Source organism: Scyliorhinus torazame, chromosome 2 (genome assembly GCF_047496885.1).
Source record: "Scyliorhinus torazame isolate Kashiwa2021f chromosome 2, sScyTor2.1, whole genome shotgun sequence".
In the NCBI taxonomy this organism is placed as follows: Eukaryota; Metazoa; Chordata; class Chondrichthyes; order Carcharhiniformes; family Scyliorhinidae; genus Scyliorhinus; species Scyliorhinus torazame.
In genome coordinates this window covers 393,888,472-393,908,595 of record NC_092708.1, presented here as the reverse complement: position 1 = coordinate 393,908,595, position 20,124 = coordinate 393,888,472, and the positions used below count along the sequence as shown (strand labels likewise).

At 45.6% G+C, this 20,124-nt stretch overlaps 1 protein-coding gene across 2 annotated transcripts in view; it reads left to right on the top strand.

Annotated features, from left to right (window-relative positions):
- The window catches only part of jag2b (jagged canonical Notch ligand 2b), a 290,190-nt gene that overhangs the window by 106,308 nt on the left and 163,758 nt on the right, over positions 1 to 20,124 (top strand). For both annotated transcript variants that reach the window (XM_072494245.1, XM_072494244.1), the window contains exons 4-5: positions 7,875 to 8,129; positions 11,812 to 11,872. In XM_072494245.1, coding sequence (XP_072350346.1) covers positions 7,875 to 8,129; positions 11,812 to 11,872 — 316 coding nt within the window. The remainder of the gene's footprint in view (positions 1 to 7,874; positions 8,130 to 11,811; positions 11,873 to 20,124) is intronic.

Below are 20,124 nucleotides of genomic sequence, written 5' to 3'. Positions count from 1 at the left end.
CAGTAACCCCCACTTAACCTTTTGGACACTTAAGGGGCAATTTAGCGTGGCCAAACCACCTAACCTGCACATCTTTGTTCTGTGGGAGGAAACTGGAGGAAACCCACGCAGACCCGGGGAGAACGTGCAAACTCCACACAGGCAGTCATCCGAAGTCGGAATTGAACCCGGGTCCCTGACGCTGTGAGAGAGCAGTGCTAACCCGGGTCCCAGGCGCTGTGAGGCAGCAGTGCTAACCCGGGTCCCAGGCACTGTGAGGCAGCAGGGCTAACACGGGTCCCTGGCGCAGTGAGGCAGCAGTGCTAACCCGGGTCCCTGGTGCTGTGAGGCAGCAGTGCTAACCCGGGTCCCTGGTGCTGTGAGGCAGCAGGGCTAACACGGGTCCCTGGCGCAGTGAGGCAGCAGTGCTAACCCGGGTCCCTGGTACTGAGAGAGCAGTGCCAACCCGGGTCCCTGGTGCTGTGAGACAGCAGTGCTAACACGGGTCCCTGGCGCAGTGAGGCAGCAGTGCTAACCCGGGTCCCTGGTACTGAGAGAGCAGTGCTAACCCGGGTCCCTGGTGCTGTGAGGTAACAGTGCTAACACGGCTCCCAGGCGCTGTGAGACAGCAGTGCTAACCCGGGTCCCTGGCACTGAGGCAGCAGTGGTAACATGGGTCCCTGGCGCTGTGAGAGAGCAGTGTTAACCCGGGTCCCTGGCACTGTGAGAGAGCAGTGCTAACCCGTGTCCCAGGCGCAGTGAGGCAGCAGGGCTCACACTGGTCCCAGGCACTGTGAGGCAGCAGTGCTAACACAGGTCCCTGGCGCAGTGAGGCAGCAGTGCTAACCCGGGTCCCTGGTACTGAGAGAGCAGTGCTAACCCGGGTCCCTGGTGCTGTGAGACAGCAGTGTTAACCCGGGTCCCTGGTGCTGTGAGGCAGCAGTGCTAACACGGGTCCCTGGCGCAGTGAGGCAGCAGTGCTAACCCGGGTCCCTGGTACTGAGAGAGCAGTGCTAACCCGGGTCCCTGGTACTGAGAGAGCAGTGCTAACCCGGGTCCCTGGTCCTGTGAGACAGCAGTGCTAACACGGCTCCCAGGCGCTGTGAGACAGCAGTGCTAACCCGGGTCTCTGGTGCTGTGAGGAAGCAGTGCCAACACGGCTCCCAGGCGCTGTGAGACAGCAGTGCTAACCCAGGTCCCTGGCACTGAGGCAGCAGTGCTAACACGGGTCCCTGGCGCTGTGAGAGAGCAGTGCTAACTCGGGTCCCTGGTGCTGTGAGGTAGCAGTGCTAACACGGGTCCCTGCCGCTGTGAGACAGCAGTGCTAACCCGGGTCCCTGGCACTGAGGCAGCAATGCTAACCACTGTGCCGCCGTGCCGCCCTAATATGCCGATATATTGATGCAATGAAGTATAGTCAGCTGAGAAGAGCTGATTTTGAAGCGCGCACACAGTGGCTATAGGCCTGAGCTGAATGGCAATTTGTTTGGTAATGTTTTATAGTGGAATCCATTTCCACGCGGCCAGCTACTTCTTCCGAATAACTAAACTACCATTTAATTCTGGATCAACCCATACTGTGAGAAAGGATCGAAAAAAAGAAAAAAGTGGATTGATGGTTATAATATTAATGACCTACTTGCTTCCTTTATTTATCTTACAGCACTGAAAGGAGCCATTCAGCCCATCAAACCTGTGCTGAGTCTTTGAAAGCGTTCTCCCTCCTCCTCTCCTCAACCCAAGTATTTGCCCAATTCCCATTTAAAAGTTACTGTTGAACGTGTTACCATATTTACGTTCCTCATCTGTCCACTCGGCCTTATTCACTGATTGCCTTTATTTAGGAACTGTGTAAAGAGGTGAGGGGTAACAGGGCCTTGATTGAGTCTATCGTACAATAAATCACCTTGTCCCAAGCTTTACTCTGTGGATGATCTTAAAACAGTGAATTTTGCAGGCCATCCAATTGTTGACATTCGCTATTGTCATGTGAGAGTACCTTTAAGAAATGGGTGTTTAAGAAATGTACCTTTAAGAAATGGGTGTTTATCAGTGATGTCAGAGTGTGGGTGGAGCTGGGCTGTCTGTCAGCTTTTTACTTTTGTTTTCGGCTGTTTGCTGCAGGGTGTGCTTTAGTTTCGTTTTCAGTGTTGGAGCTGAAGCCAGACAGAGCAGGTGTACTGTTGATCTCTCTGCCATGAAAAGACTATCTCTTGATCATTTGGTGAATTCCATGATACACTTTGGGGTTCTCGTCCTGGATAAAAGTCTATCTATTGGATTATCTTCGTGAACTCAAAGACAGTGAGGGGTGAGCATATTGTTGCTTTTCAGGTGTGGTACAGCAGAAATGGAAAAGTATTTTTTGAAAGCAAAACAATGTTTAATCTATGAACTCAAGTTAACCTGTTAAAACATACAGTGAACATCTTAGCAACCATTAATTCATATATAACACCCAAAGAATACAACACTAATTAATTCATAAAGCTTCCCAAACAACATCCAGAAGACAAAAGAAACACCTTTCAACAGAAGCACATTAGGTTTACATTCACGACTGAGAACATTTATAATTCTGAATTCACCAAATGATCAAGAGATAGTCTTTTCATGGCAGAGAGAACAGCAGTACCCCTGCTCTGTCTGGCTTCAGCTCCAACACTGCAAACGAAACTAAAACACACCCTGCAGCAAACTAAAGTAAAAAGCTGACAGACAACCCAGCTCCAGCCACACTCTGACATCACTGATAAACACCCATTTCTTAAAGGTACATTTCTTAAACACCCATTTCTTAAAGGTACTCTCACATGATACTATCCACACACCCGACTTTCCACTGAATACCAGCTGGGCGCAGGGACAATGTTGGCTTCACCTCTTCCTCTCATCCCCATAGCAGCCTGGAGATGTACTTCAATGCCCTGTTTGATGTTGGTTGACTGCATGGTCCAAACATTGAACTTGACTTGCTGGGCCAGTATGAACAAAAGGAAACTCCCAATTTCTATGTCACCTTTCATCAGCTCGATGTCCCAGTGCACTTCACAGCCAATCAAGCCAGTGCTGTAACGTGAGGAAACGGGCCAGCTAAAATATGCCCAGCAAGATCCCTCGAGTAGTATCTCTTTATCCGAATAGTTAGTATGTGGAATTTGCTACTCATGGAGGGGTTGAGATGAATCGCACAGATGGGGTGGAAGGACCAGAAGGCATAAATAAGTAAGGGGACACCCATTTTAAGACTGAGGTGGGAGGGTAGTGAATCTGTGAAATTCTTTACCACAGAGGCTGGATCATTAAGTATATTCCAGATAGGTGGCATGTGGCACAGTGGCTAGCACTGGGGCTGCGGTGCTGAGGACCCGGGTTCGAATCCTGGCCCTGGGTCACTGTCCGTGTGGAGTTTGCACATTCTCCCCGTGTCTGCGTGGGTTTCACCCCCACAACCCAAATATGTGCAGGGTACATGGATTGGCCACGCTAAATTGCCCCTTAATTGGATAAAAAATAATTGGGTACTCTAAATTTATTTTTAAAATATATTCCAGATAGACAGCTGTTTAATCAGTGAGGGAATCGAGGGTTATTGGGCTAAGGATTGGATTGGATTGGATTGAATTGGTTTATTGTCACGGGTACCGAGGTACAGTGAAAAGTATTTTTCTGCGAGTAGCTCAACAGATCATTAAGTACATGAGAAGAAAAGGGAATTTAAAAAAATACATAATAGGGCAACACAACATATACAATGTAACTACATAAGCACTGGCATCGGATGAAGCATACAGGGTGTAGTGTTAATGAGGTCAGTCCATAAGAGGGTCATTTAGGAGTCTGGTGACAGTGGGGAAGAAGCTGTTTTTGAGTCTGTTCGTGCGTGTTCTCAGACTTCTGTATCTCCTGCCCGATGGAAGAAGTTGGAAGAGTGAGTAAGCCGGGTGGGAGGGATCTTTGATTATGCTGCCTGCTTTCCCCAGGCAGCGGGAGGTGTAGATGGAGTCAATGGATGGATGGGAGGCAGGTTTGTGTGATGGACTGGGCGATGTTCACGACTCTCTGAAGTTTCTGGGGAAGTGGATTGAGGAGGTGGGGAAGTGGATTGAGGATTACATCAGATCAGCCATGGTCTCATTGAATGGCGGAGCAGACCCGATGGGCCGAATGCCCTACTTCTCCTCCGTCTTTGGTCTTATGGAGATGAATCGCACAGATGTATTAAGGGGAAGCTAGATAAACAAATGAAAAAATATTTCACAAGCACCTGAAAGGCCAGAGGGAAGCTTGATTTAGTATCTGACCCAAAAACCGGGATCTCCGATGGTGCAGCACGCCGTAGGTACTGCCCAGCGAGGGTCGGCCTAGATTATTTGCTCATGCCTCGGGTGAGACTTGAACCCATAACCTTCTGACCTAAAGCGAGTGCTGCCTACTGAGCCATGACTGAATGTTCGACACAACATAATTGACCCAGCACTATATGGTAAACCCCTTTGTCAACATTTTAATGTAAGCAGCCTCACCAGCGTGGGAAGTCGGAGACTTGGGGAAGGAATGCGGAAACTCATTGTGTACTTTCATGTCTACCCTGTTAAGGCACACAACAGCTGAAGTGTGTGGCTCTCTTAAATCTGTCTCTGTTGCTCTCTCGTGCTGGGCGGGTGTGGCGAGTCCCAACTGTCTTGAGAAAATAGCGAGACCCGATATTTGTTTTGTTTCCGAATTCCTTAATATTTCCGTTCTGGCTGGAAAAAAAACCTTTCAGCAGAACTTCCTGGAAAGTTTGTAAGGAAACTCGGAAGCTCAAAACAATGTGTGGTTATCAAACTGTGCAGTCCCCAGCTACTCCCTTAATCTTTGAACGGTTAATACACTGAATTCTAAAGACTGAGGTGATGAGAAGAAGGGGTGTTTAATTTTTTTTCGCCTGGTTTTTGTTTTTGGAAATGAGCTTAATTCCTTAATTTGTGATGCCTGGCATCTTATAGCCCTTCATTCCAGTGAACCTGAGAAAGAATGTCCCTATACAGCCATGGATGGCATAATGACCCAACTTGATCCTCTCCGAGCTCGATACATATGTGCGCTCGCACCTGCCCGTGATTAGCATTAATGATCCTAGTTCTTGAGGGGTGTGTGCATTCCCCCAATCCCTTCACCCCCTGAAGCTTCTCCTGATTCACCTGAGGAAGGAGCAGCGCTCCGAAAGCTAGTGACATCAAAACAAACCTGTTGGACTTTTACCTGGTGTTGTAAGACTTCTTACTGAAGCTTCTCGCCACCCCCCCCCCCCCCCCCCCCCCCCCACACACACACACAATTGTTGACCAGCTCCTTAAAGAAGGCAATGAACGGCTGCCACCTAGAGTAAAGCCCCTCTTCCAATCCCCTTATGGTATACTTTATCTTTTTCAAATGCAGGAATTTCCACAAATCCCCCAACCATGCCAATCCCTTAGGTGGTGCCGATGCCCTCCAGCCAAGCAAGACTCTCCTCCGGGCTATCAGAGAGGCAAAGTCCATCACATCGGCCGTCTTCCCCATCCTGCGGCCCCGGCAAGTCCGACACACCGAAGATCACCACCACTGGGCACGGCTCCACTCTAACTCCCAAAATCTCTGACATTGTTTTGAAGGAGGAAGCCCAGAACTTAACCAGCTTAGGAGCAAGACCAAAACACATGCGAGTGGTTCGCCGGCCATCTCGAGCAATGCTCACATCTGTCCTCTACATCACTCTTGCGTGCCCTGGTCAAGTGTGCCCTCTGTACCACTTTAAACTGATTCAAACTCAGCCTTGTGCACAAGGAGGTAGAATTGACCCTATGCAGAACCTCGCTCCACACCCCACCCTCCAAAACCAAACCCAACTCTTCAGCCCATTTTCCCTTTTAGTCCAGCAAAGTTTTCTCCATCACCTGCCCGTATATACCTGGTATCCTCCCTTCCCCTATCTCATCAAAAGACAGTTCCCTATCCATAAGTGAAGCAACCATGAAACAAAGAGAGTTCCTTTCACGCAAAGTTCCGTAGTTGCAAATACCTAAAACCATTCCCTCCTGGGAGTTGGAACTTTTCCACCAACTCCTCCAGCCCCGCAAACCTACCCTCCACCAACACATCTCTAAACCCCTCAGCCTCCTCCCTCTCCGAGATCTTATGATGAATCCGTCCCCCGTGTCTGTGTGGGTTTCCTCCGGGTGCTCCGGTTTCCTCCTACAGTCCAAAGATGTGCAGGTTAGGTGGATTGGCCATGATCAATTGACCCTTTGTATCCAGGGATGTGAGGGTTACAGGGAATAGGGCAGGGTGGATGGGGCTGTGGACATGGGTAGAGTACGCATACGAAGGGTCGGCGCAGACTCAATGAGCCGAATGACCTCCTTCTGCACTGTAAATTCTATGATTCTATGGTAAAAGGTGTGCTGCTGCCACAAATCACGCCTGAATTTGGGATGATGCTTAAGGAAAGAAAAAAGGGAAGATCCTTGCATTCATATTATGCCTGATTAGATTATGAAAAGCTCTGCACTTGTGGGGCTTGTCAGAACTAGCAGCTATGCTTTTGGGAGAGTGACTAATAAATACCATAAGGAATTCAGGAGAAACCTCTTTACTCTGAGAATGTGGAACTTAGGGCGGCACAGTAGTTAGCACTGCTGCCTCACGGCGCCGAGGACCCGGGTTCGATCCTAGCCCCGGGTCACTGTCCGTGTGGAGTTTGCACATTCTCCCCGTGTCTGCTTGGGTCTCATCCCACAACCCAAAAGGATGTGCAGAGTAGTTGGATTGATCACGCTAAATTGCCCCTCAGTTGGGAAAAGAATTGGATACTCTAAATTTTTTTAAAAGGGAGTTAGGGACTTGTTGTGGATGAGGTGAATAATATGGATGCATTTCAGGAGAAGTTCAACATTCGGTAAATGAATAGAAATGATATGTTGATCATCAAATTCGGAAGGGTGGATCTGATGGGCCGAATGGCCTGTTTCTGTTCTGCACAAACTTTAGGATATCCCGTGGTGGCAGGAAATCACAAAACACTTTGCAGCTCATTAAGTACTTGTCCCTGATCACTGTTGCAATGTTGGAAATGTGACAGCTGATAATGCACAGCAAGTTCCCAGAATCCGCAATGGCCAGCTCGATTGTTTTCTGGTGATATTCGTTTCAAGGGTTATTTATTGGCTGGAGATCTTTTATTTCAATTGAGGAGGCAGATGGGGCCTCGCTTTAACGTCTCGTCCGAAAGAGAAGCTCAGACAGTGGAGCACTTGCTCAGTAGAGCATCAGTCTATGTATGTTCAAGCTTCTGGAGTAGGACTTTAATGTATAGCCGCCTGACTTGGGCAAGTGTGACCACGGAGTGAAATTTGTGCCAATGAGGAATCACTTTTTACACTCCAGGACGTTTTACACTCCAGGACAGTGAAAATTCAGTAAAAAAGGCTATGGGTGCAGGTGATCAATTAGGAAGTCCATGTCAGTCCGTGATGGTTAACTTTGTCATGCAAGGGATATGCAGCAAAGGCTATCAATGGTGTTGTGATCTAATTGAATGAATGACCTTGGCATGCGGGGCTGACCGGCTTCCTCCTGTTCCTACTCTGGTGGGGGCTGTAAGGATACCTCTGTAGGTGTCAGCACCCCTCTGTAGAGGTGGAACATTGTAAAATGTTCCTGTTCCTGCACATGAAATGTGGGTCACGGGTGAGGATATGAATGAAGAGGTCCGCAGTGTTTGAGATGACATTGGCACGAGTTCCTCCTTACCTACGTGCCCTTGAACACATTGGTCCCAATATGCTAAACGGGGCTAGTGATAACTTCATTATCCACTATACAAAAAAAAAACACTGACATACAGTCAATTATTTCTTCCCCTTGTTTAGATGAAGGGCAGCTCATCGAGCGAGCTGCTCACACGGGAATGATCAACCCCGGGGCCCAGTGGATGACCATGCAGCATAATGGACCCGTGGCTCATTTTGACTACAGCATACGTGTGATGTGCGAGGAATATTATTATGGCACCGGCTGCAACCAGCTCTGCCGCCCACGTGATGACATCTTTGGCCACTTTGTTTGCGACCAGAACGGGAACAAACTCTGTATGGAGGGCTGGATGGGGAACGACTGCACCAAAGGTAAGGAGATTCCTGCTTGGCGGGTGTAGCTCAAACCAGACTGGAGCAGTAAAAGGCAAGCTTCAGCCTTGACTCCTTTAATGGGATCCATCCATTTACAATTTAGGCCTTGGAGAGGATACAGATGAGAGATGCCAGGCTGATAACGGGAGAGAAGGACTTCAGGTACAGGGGGAGTCTCGAGAAGCTGGGATTTTCCTGAAAGCACAGAGTGCAGGTTTAGCAGATGTGTTCAAAATGAAGGATTTTGTCCAGAGTAAATAAACATGTTTCACTGACAGGAGAGTCTATCACTGGGGTGGATGTAGATTTAAGGTAATTGGCATCAGAAGTCAGATGAGAACTAATTTTATAGCCATTCACCATTATATAGTACTTTTAATGTAATAAAATGTTCCACAGTGCTTCACAGGAGGGTTATCAAATAAAATTTAACAGTCACAAGGGACTATTGGGGCAGGTCACCAAACTTGGGCCAAGAGGTAGGGGCAGCACGGTAGCACAGTGGTTAGCACTGTTGCTTCACAGCTCCAGAGTCCCAGGTTCGATTCCCGGCTTGGGTCACTGTCTGTGCGGAGTCTGCACGTTCTACCTGTGTCTGAGTGGGTTTGCTCCGGTTTCCTCCCACAGTCCAAAGATGTGCAGGTTAGGTGGATTGGCCATGCTAAATTGTCCGTTAGTGTCCAAAACGGTTGGGTGGGGTTACTGGGTTACGGGGAAGGTGGAGGAGTGGGCTTCGGTAGGGTGCTCCTTTCCAAGGGCCGCTGCAGACTCGATGGGCCGAATGCCCTCCTTCAGCAATGTACATTCTATGACATTTTCAGGAACATAGTCATGGAGGCAAGAGAAAGTGGGAGATTCAGGGAGAGAATTCCCGAGTTCAGGCCCAAGGTGAAGACCAGTGATAGAGCAATTAGTGGATGTGCAAAAGGCCAGAATTGGAAGAAGGTATATATCCTGAGGGTGGTAGGGCTTGAGGCATTCCTGTGTGATCTGGAAAGCGCTGCCTGGAGGATTGGTGGAAGCAGATTCCATAAGGGCTGCACGGTACCACAGTGGTTAACACTGTTGCTTCACAGCGCCAGGATCCCAGGTTTGATTCCCGGCTTGGGTCACTGTCTGTGTGGAGTCTGCACATTCTCCCCGTGTCTGCGTGGGTTTCCTCCGGGTGCTCCGGTTTCCTCCCACAAGTCCCGAAAGACATGCTTCTGAGATGAGTTGGGCACTCTGAATTCTCCCTCCGTGTACCCGAACAGGCGCCGAAATGTGGCGACTAGGGGCTTTTCACAGTAACTTCATTACTTCATTGCAGTGTTAATGTAAGCCTACTTGTGACAATAGTAAAGATTATTATTATAGTTACTTTTAGAAGGGGTAAATACATAAAGATAAAAAGATGAGGAGGTGAGACTAATTTGATAGCTCTTTCAAAAAGCTGTTACAGGCATGATGGGCCGAATGGCCTGCTTCTGTGCTGTGACTTTTATAACTTGCTTGTGATGGATTGAGGATTATACACTAGTAAGACAGAATGTTGCATTATTTCAGCTTTGTACTGGAGACAACACCAACAAAACCACCACCGATGTGGGGCAGAACAAAACCAAACCTGATCTCTGATCAGTGTTGCATTCGCTAATCACTGTGAATGTGAGGGTTGCAGTCTGTGTCTGCTGCTAAGGAGGTAGTCTTTGGTTGTGACTCGAACTGTTTTTTTTGTTGTGAAGCGAAGGATGCTGGACGAACCAGCATCATGCTACCTCTAGTTCATGTATCTACCTGGTAGCCTCATGTTCTTTGACGAATTATCACAAAAAATAGGTTAACAAAGTTGAGACTCCAGAAATAGGTAGGTCAGTGTCAGCTTGGATAAAAATTTGGTTTAAGGATGGAGCATTATTTTAAAATTTAAACCAGGCAGCCTGACCCTGATAGGTTGTGGCATCGCCTTGAGGAATGAACCAGCAAATGGCTGTCACTTCTGTTGTTCAGCTGAAACAGGCACAATGAATGTCCATGTTTTTTCTTTCTGCAAAGAACAGGGCCCGGTGTATTAATATATGTAGTTTCCCCTACACACACAGACATGCGCCACACTGTGAGCCTGGCTGACAATCTTAAATTAATTATCAGTGTAATTTTTAGTATACTGAGGATTGTTTAGCAGATGTTGTCTAAGCACGAGCTGGTTTGGTACGGTCTGTACATTGCCGTTGCGAACAGCAGAAGGGATATGCTGTTTGATACAATCTGCCAGACCTCGGACGTACAACCGCCATACTCAGCATCGCACTGGCACCAAAATTCATATCCCACATTTGTAACCAGCGGAAGGTATTTTTGGCTTGACGGCAGCACCCTGTAAGTGACGCCTCTACCAATCAAAGCCCACTTGCGAACCAATCAGAATTCTCTTCTCACACATATGTGAATGACTTTCATATTGGAATACAGAGTAAACTTTCAAAATGCTTCTGTAATTCCAAACTTTGCAGCGTGGCAGACAGTGAGGATGACACCAGTCCACTGCAATAGGCTAACAGGATGCGCAGACGTGTGGCAGTGGAAGCGATGCAGCGAGCCGTGAGGTGATGCATTTTGGCAGAAGGGGTAGGGCGAGACACAGTGGACTAAGTGACGGTTCTAAAGAGCGCTGGGACAGAGGAACTCAGCTATTCATGTCTACAAATCTTTGAAGGTGATGGGACACATCAAGAGAGTAGCAAAGGCTCGTGGACTTCAAATAGAAGGGTTGAGAATAAAAGCAGAGAGGTTTTGCTGAACCTTTATGAAGCTCTGGCCAGACCACCAGAGTATTGCATCCAGCTTAGGTCACCACGCTTTAGGAAGGGTGTGAGGGCCATTGAGCGGGTGCAGAGGAGATTTACCAGAATGATTCCAGGGGTGGGAGGGATTTGGCTCCAATGTTAGGGTGTTGAAGCTGTAGTTCTTCCCCTTGGAGCCAAGGCGATCGAAGGAAGATTTCATAAGAGGTGTACAAGATTATGACGGGCTTAATTAAGTAGACACAGAATAGCTACTCACATTAGTTGATGTACAAGACATGGGGACATTTTGGACAAGAGAGACAGGGGATGTGATTAAATTTTTACACAGGAAGTGGTAATGATCTGAAACTGGCTGCCTGCCAAGGTAATGGAAACAAATAATCACTGATTTCAAAAGGAAATTCATTGGATAGACCAGGGAAATATTTTTTTGCCAGGCTACAGGGATAGTGTGTGGGAATGGTCCGGACTGGACTGCTCTACAGAGAGCTAGAATGGATTTGATGGGCCAAATGGTCTCCCTTTTTGTGCCATTATCATTCTGGCTCTAATTGTTGTTCACTAATCTGAGAAATCATTCTGTGACCTGAAAACACACCCAGGCATGAGGACCAAGTCACCTAGTCCGCCAAAACAGGATACGCTAACCACAGATCATGTATCAAATTATTCATGCTCCATCCATCATTGAGGGGCGGACACATGAGGGCAGAGCGACGCTCTGTTGCTGTCAGTTAGGTCATGAGCTTGTGGACAGAATGATCACTTGGGTTGGGCGGTGTGTATCCTATGGAAATAGAGATTGGTTTCTGGGATATGAGGGAATGTGACAAAATTAGTTTGACATTTGAAAGAAATGACAACTTCAGAATTTTTCCTTTTCTTTTTTGCAGCTATTTGTAAGCAGGGTTGCCATTCGATCCATGGAATGTGTAAAGTCTCCGGAGAATGCACGTGAGTGAGCGCCACTCTGGTGTAACGGTTGCTGAAAACCATCTTTTAATTAATTATTGCTATTTGTTAATTTGGATGATTCGTGGTTGCATTACTCCGAAAAAGATTGTTGGATACACTTTGTAGGCATTAAAGATAAACTCTAAAATGGTTCACATTGAAATTATTAATTTGCTCAGGGAAAGTGCGAAGGAGTTGATGTTTTCATGGCGGGGTTGATCGCAGCAGATGACCTGATCTTTCTGCTGCTTGTGGTGCTCGTGTCCAGTTTTACTGCACAAAACGCAAAATCTGGTAGCGAGCACTCGTGGCCTTGCTCGCAGTAAATTGATGGGATCTCTTTCCTTTACCAGTACAGCGTATTATACAATGTATTCTGCTAAGGTGAATGACTCGCGGTGAATTGTAGAATGTATACAGGACTGAGCGCACCCACAGTGAATTATAGAATATACACAGGACTGTGAGCACCTACAGTGAATTATAGAATGTATACAGCACTGAGCGCACCCACAGTGAATTATAGAATGTATACAGGACTGAGAGCACCCACAGTGAATTATAGAATGTATACTGGACTGAGGGCACCCACAGTGAATTATAGAATATATACAGCACTGAGTGCATCCACGGTGAATTATAGAATGTATACAGGACTGAGAGCACACACGGTGAATTATAGAATGTATATAGCACTGAGCGCACCCACAGTGAATTATCGAATGTATACCGGACTGAGAGCACCCACAGTGTATTATAGAATGTATACAGCACTGAGCGCGCCCACAGTGAATTATCGAATGTATACCGGACTGAGAGCACCCACAGTGAATTATAGAATGTATCCAGGACTGAGAGCACCCACAGTGAATTATCGAATGTATACCGGACTGAGAGCACCCATGGTGAATTATAGAATATATACAGGACTGAGAGCACCCACAGTGAATTATAGAATGTATACAGGACTGAGCGCACCCACAGAGAATTATCGAATGTTTACTGGACTGAGAGCACCCATGGTGAATTATAGAATGTATACAGGACTGAGAGCATCCACAGTGAATTATAGAATGTATACAGGACTGAGAGCACCCACGGTGAATTATAGAATCTGTACAGGACTGAGAGCACTCATGGTGAATTATATAATGTATACAGGACTGAGAGCACCCACAGTGAATTATAGAATGTATACAGGAGTGAGAGCACGCACAGTGAATTATAGAATGTATACAGGAGTGAATGCACCCACAGCGAATTATAGAATGTATACAGGACTGAGCACACCCACAGTGAATTATAGAATGTATATAGCACTGAATGCACCCACAGTGAATTATAGAATGTATTCAGCACTGAGCGCACCCACTGTGAATTGTAGAATGTATACAGGACTGAGAGCACCCACGGTGAATTATAGAATGTATACAGCACTGAGCGCACCCACAGTGAATTATCGAATGTATACCGGACTGAGAGCACCCACAGTGAATTATAGAATGTATACAGGACTGAGAGCACCCACAGTGAATTATCGTATGTATACCGAACTGAGAGCACCCATGGTGAATTATAGAATGTACACAAGACTGAGAGCACCCACAGTGAATTATAGAATGTATACTGGACTGAGCGCACCCACAGTGAATTATCGAATGTACACAGGACTGAGAGCACCCATAGTGAATTATACAATGTAAACCGGACTGAGAGCACCCACGGTGAAGGATAGAATATATGCAGGACTGAGAGCAGCCACAGTGAATTATAGAATGTATACAGGACTGAGAGCACCCATGGTGAATTATAGAATGTATACAGGACTGAGAGCACCCACAGTGATTTATAGAATGTATACAGGACTGAGAGCACCCATGGTGAATTCTTGAATATATACAGGACTGAGAGCACCCACAGTGAATTATAGAATGTATACAGGACTGAGCGCACCCACAGTGAATTATCGAATGTATACCGGACTGAGAGCGCCCATTGTGAATTATAGAATATATATACAGTACTGAGAGCACCCACAGTGAATTATAGAATGTATACAGGACTGAGAGCACCCACAGTGAATAATGGAATGTATAGAGGACTGAACACACCCACAGTGAATTATCGAATGTATACCGGACTGAGAGCACCCACAGTGAATTGTAGAAAGTAAACAGGACTGAGAGCACCCATGGTGAATTCTAGAATATATACAGGACTGAGCACACCCACAGTGAATTATAGAATGAAAACAGGACTGAGGGCACCCACAGTGAATTATAGAATGTATACAGTACTGAGAGCACCCACAGTGAATTATAGAATATATACAGGACTGAGAGCACCCACAGTGAATTATAGAATGTATACTGGACTGAGAGCGCCCACAGTGAATTATAGAATGTATACAGGACTGAGCACACCCACAGTTAATTATAGAATATATACAGGACTGAGATCACCCACAGTGAATTATAGAATGTATACTGGACTGAGAGCACCCACAGTGAATTATAGAATGTATTCAGCACTGAGCGCACCCACAGTGAATTATAGAATGTATACAGGACTGAGAGCACCCACGGTGAATTATTGAATGTATCCAGCACCGAGCGCACCCACAGTGAATTTTTGTATGTATGCCGGACTGAGAGCACCCATGGTGAATTATAGAATATATACAGGACTGAGAGCACCCACAGTGAATTATAGAATGTATACAGGACTGAGCGCACCCACAGTGAATTATCGAATGTATACCGGACTGAGAGCACCCAGAGTGAATTATCGAATGTATACCGGACTGAGAGCACCCATGGTGAATTATAGAATATATACAGTACGGAGTGCACCCACAGTGAATTATAGAATATATACAGTACTGAGAGCAACCACAGTGAATTATAGAATGTATACAGGACTGGGAGCACCCACAGTGAATTATAGAATGTATACAGCACTGAGCGCACCCACAGTGAATTATAGAATGTATACAGGACTGAGAGCACCCACGGTGAATTATAGAATGTATACCGGTCTGAGAGCACCCACAGTGAATTATGGAATGAAGACAGGACTGAGAACACCAATGGTGAATTATAGAATATATACAGGACTGAGCACACCCACAGAGAATTATAGAATGTATACAGGACAGAGCACCCGCAGTGAATTATAGAATGTATACAGGACTGAGCGCACCCACAGTGAATTATAGAATGTATACAGGACTGAGAGCACCCACAGTGAATTATAGAATGTATACAGGACTGAGAGCACCCACAGTGAATTATAGAATGTATACAGGACTGAGAGCACCCACAGTGAATTATAGAATGTATACAGGACTGAGCGCACCGACAGTAAATTATAGCATGTACACAGGACTGAGAGCACCCACAGTGAATTATCGCATGTATACCGGACTAAGAGCACCCATGGTGAATTAGAGAATATATACAGGACTGAGAGCACCCACAGTGAATTATAGAATGTATACAGGACTGAGAGCACCCACAGTGAAGTATTGAATGTATACCGGACTAAGAGCAGCCATGGTGAATTATAGAATATTTACAGGACTGAGAGCACCCACGGTGAACTGTAGAATATATGCAGGACTGAGAGCACCCACAGTGAATTATCGTATGTATACCGGACTGAGAGCACCCATGGTGAATTATAGAATATACCCAGGACTGAGAGCACCCACAGTGAATTACAGAATGTATACAGGACTGAGCGCACCCACAGTGAATTATCGAATGTACACAGGACTGAGAGCACCCACAGTGAATGAAAGAATGTAAACCGGACTGAGAGCACCCACGGTGAATTATAGAATATATGCAGGACTGAGAGCACCCACAGTGAATTATTGAATGTATACAGGACTGAGAGCACCCATGGTGAATTATAGAATGTATACAGGACTGAGAGCACCCACAATGAATTATAGAATGTATACAGGACTGAGAGCACCCATGGTGAATTCTTGAATATATACAGGACTGAGAGCACCCACAGTGAATTATAGAATGTATACAGGACTGAGCGCACCCACAGTGAATTATCGAATGTATACCGGACTGAGAGCACCCATTGTGAATTATAGAATATATATACAGTACTGAGAGCACCCACAGTGAATTATAGAATGTATACAGGACTGAGAGCACCCACAGTGAATAATGGAATGTATAGAGGACTGAACACACCCACAGTGAATTATCGAATGTATACCGGACTGAGAGCACCCACAGTGAATTGTAGAAAGTAAACAGGACTGAGAGCACCCATGGTGAATTATAGAATGAAAACAGGACTGAGGGCACCCACAGTGAATTATAGAATGTATACAGTACTGAGAGCACCCACAGTGAATTATAGAATATATACAGGACTGAGAGCACCCACAGTGAATTATAGAATGTATACTGGACTGAGAGCGCCCACAGTGAATTATAGAATGTATACAGGACTGAGCACACCCACAGTTAATTATAGAATATATACAGGACTGAGATCACCCACAGTGAATTATAGAATGTATACTGGACTGAGAGCACCCACAGTGAATTATAGAATGTATTCAGCACTGAGCGCACCCACAGTGAATTATAGAATGTATACAGGACTGAGAGCACCCACGGTGAATTATTGAATGTATCCAGCACCGAGCGCACCCACAGTGAATTTTTGTATGTATGCCGGACTGAGAGCACCCATGGTGAATTATAGAATATATACAGGACTGAGAGCACCCACAGTGAATTATAGAATGTATACAGGACTGAGCGCACCCACAGTGAATTATCGAATGTATACCGGACTGAGAGCACCCAGAGTGAATTATCGAATGTATACCGGACTGAGAGCACCCATGGTGAATTATAGAATATATACAGTACGGAGTGCACCCACAGTGAATTATAGAATATATACAGTACTGAGAGCACCCACAGTGAATTATAGAATGTATACAGGACTGGGAGCACCCACAGTGAATTATAGAATGTATACAGCACTGAGCGCACCCACAGTGAATTATAGAATGTATACAGGACTGAGAGCACACACGGTGAATTATAGAATGTATACCGGTCTGAGAGCACCCACAGTGAATTATGGAATGAAGACAGGACTGAGAACACCAATGGTGAATTATAGAATATATACAGGACTGAGCACACCCACAGAGAATTATAGAATGTATACAGGACAGAGCACCCGCAGTGAATTATAGAATGTATACAGGACTGAGCGCACCCACAGTGAATTATAGAATGTATACAGGACTGAGAGCACCCACAGTGAATTATAGAATGTATACAGGACTGAGAGCACCCACAGTGAATTATAGAATGTATACAGGACTGAGCGCACCGACAGTAAATTATAGCATGTACACAGGACTGAGAGTGCACAAAGTGAATTATAGACTGTATACAGGACTGAGAACACCCACAGTGAATTATCGCATGTATACCGGACTAAGAGCACCCATGGTGAATTAGAGAATATATACAGGACTGAGAGCACCCACAGTGAATAATAGAATGTATACAGGACTGAGAGCACCCACAGTGAAGTATCGAATGTATACCGGACTAAGAGCACCCATGGTGAATTATAGAATATTTACAGGACTGAGAGCACCCACGGTGAACTGTAGAATATATGCAGGACTGAGAGCACCCACAGTGAATTATCGTATGTATACCGGACTGAGAGCACCCATGGTGAATTATAGAATATACCCAGGACTGAGAGCACCCACAGTGAATTATAGAATGTATACAGGACTGAGCGCACCCACAGTGAATTATCGAATGTACACAGGACTGAGAGCACCCACAGTGAATTATAGAATGTAAACCGGACTGAGAGCACCCACGGTGAATTATAGAATATATGCAGGACTGAGAGCACCCACAGTGAATTATTGAATGTATACAGGACTGAGAGCACCCATGGTGAATTATAGAATGTATACAGGACTGAGAGCACCCACAGTGAATTATAGAATGTATACAGGACTGAGCGCGCCCACAGTGAATTATCGAAAGTATACCGGACTGAGTGCACCCACAGTGAATTATAGAATTTATACAGGACTGAGAGCACCCACAGTGAATTATCGAAAGTATACCGGACTGAGAGCACCCGTGGTGAATTAGAGAATATATAAAGTACTGAGAGCACCCACAGTGAATTATATAATATATACAGGACTGAGAGCACCCACAGTGAATTATCGAATGTACACAGGGCTGAGAGCACCCACAGTGAATTATAGAATGTAAACCTTACTGGGAGCACCCATGGTGAATTATTGAATGTATACAGGACTGAGAGCACCCACAGTGAATTATTGAATGTATACAGGACTGAGAGCACCCATGGTGAATTATAGAATGTATACAGGACTGAGAGCACCAACAGTGAAATATAGAATGTATACAGGACTGTGAGCACCCACGGTGAAATATAGAATGTCCACAGGACTGAGAGCACCTACGGTGAATTATAGAATGTATACAGCACTGAGCGCACCCACAGTGAATTATCGAATGTATACCGGACTGATAGCGCCCACAGTGAATTATAGAATGTATACAGGACTGAGAGCACCCACAGTGAATTATCGAATGTATACCGGACTAAGAGCACCCATGGTAAATTATAGAATATATACAGGACTGAGAGCACCCTCAGTGAATTATAGAATGTACACAGGACTGAGCGCACCCACAGTGAATTATCGAATGTTGACCGGACTGAGAGCACCCGTGGTGAATTAGAGAATATATAAAGTACTGAGAGCACCCACAGTGAATTATATAATATATACAGGACTGAGAGCACCCACAGTGAATTATCGAATGTACACCGGGCTGATAGCGCCCACAGTGAATTATAGAATGTGTACAGGACTGAGAGCACCGACGGTGAATTATAGAATGTATACAGCACTGAGCGCACCCACAGTGAATTATCGAATGTATACCGGACTGATCGCGCCCACAGTGAATTATAGAATGTATACAGGACTGAGAGCACCCACAGTGAATTATCGAATGTATACCGGACTAAGAGCACCCATGGTAAATTATAGAATATATACAGGACTGAGAGCACCCTCAGTGAATTATAGAATGTACACAGGACTGAGCGCACCCACAGTGAATTATCGAATGTTGACCGGACTGAGAGCACCCGTGGTGAATTAGAGAATATATAAAGTACTGAGAGCACCCACAGTGAATTATAGAATGTATACAGGACTGAGCGCACCCACAGTGAATTATCGAATGTTGACCGGACTGAGAGCACCCGTGGTGAATTAGAGAATATATAAAGTACTGAGAGCACCCACATTGAATTATATAATATATACAGGACTGAGAGCACCCACAGTGAATTATAGACTGTATACAGGACTGAGAGCACCCACAGTGAATTATCGAATGTATACCGGACTAAGAGCACCCATGGTGAATTATAGAATATATACAGGACTAAGAGCACCCACGGTGAATTGTAGAATATATGCAGGACTGAGAGCACCCACAGTGAATTATCGTATGTATACCGGACTGAGAGCACCCATGGTGAATTATAGAATATACACAGGACTGAGAGCACCCAGAGTGAATTATAGAATGTATACAGGACTGAGCGCACCCACAGTGAATTATCGAATGTACACAGGACTGAGAGCACCCACAGTGAATTATAGAATGTAAACCGGACTGAGAGCACCCACGGTGAATTGTAGAATATATGCAGGACTGAGAGCACCCACAGTGAATTATTGAATGTATACAGGACTGAGAGCACCCACAGTGAATTATAGAAAGTATACAGGACTGAGAGCACCCACGGTGAATTATAGAATCTATACAGGACTGAGAGCACCCACAGTGAATTATAGAATGTATACAGGACTGAGAGCACCCACAGTGAATTATCGAATGTATACCGGACTAAGAGCACCCATGGTGAATCATAGAATGTATACATGACTGAGCACACCCACAGTGAATTATAGAATGTATATAGCACTGAATGCACCCACAGTGCATTATAGAATGTATTCAGCACTGAGCGCACCCACAGTGAATGATAGAATGTATACAGGACTGAGAGCACCCTCGGTGAATTGTAGAATGTATACAGCACTGAGCGCACCCACAGTGAATTATCGAAAGTATACCGGACTGAGAGCACCCATGGTGAATTATAGAATA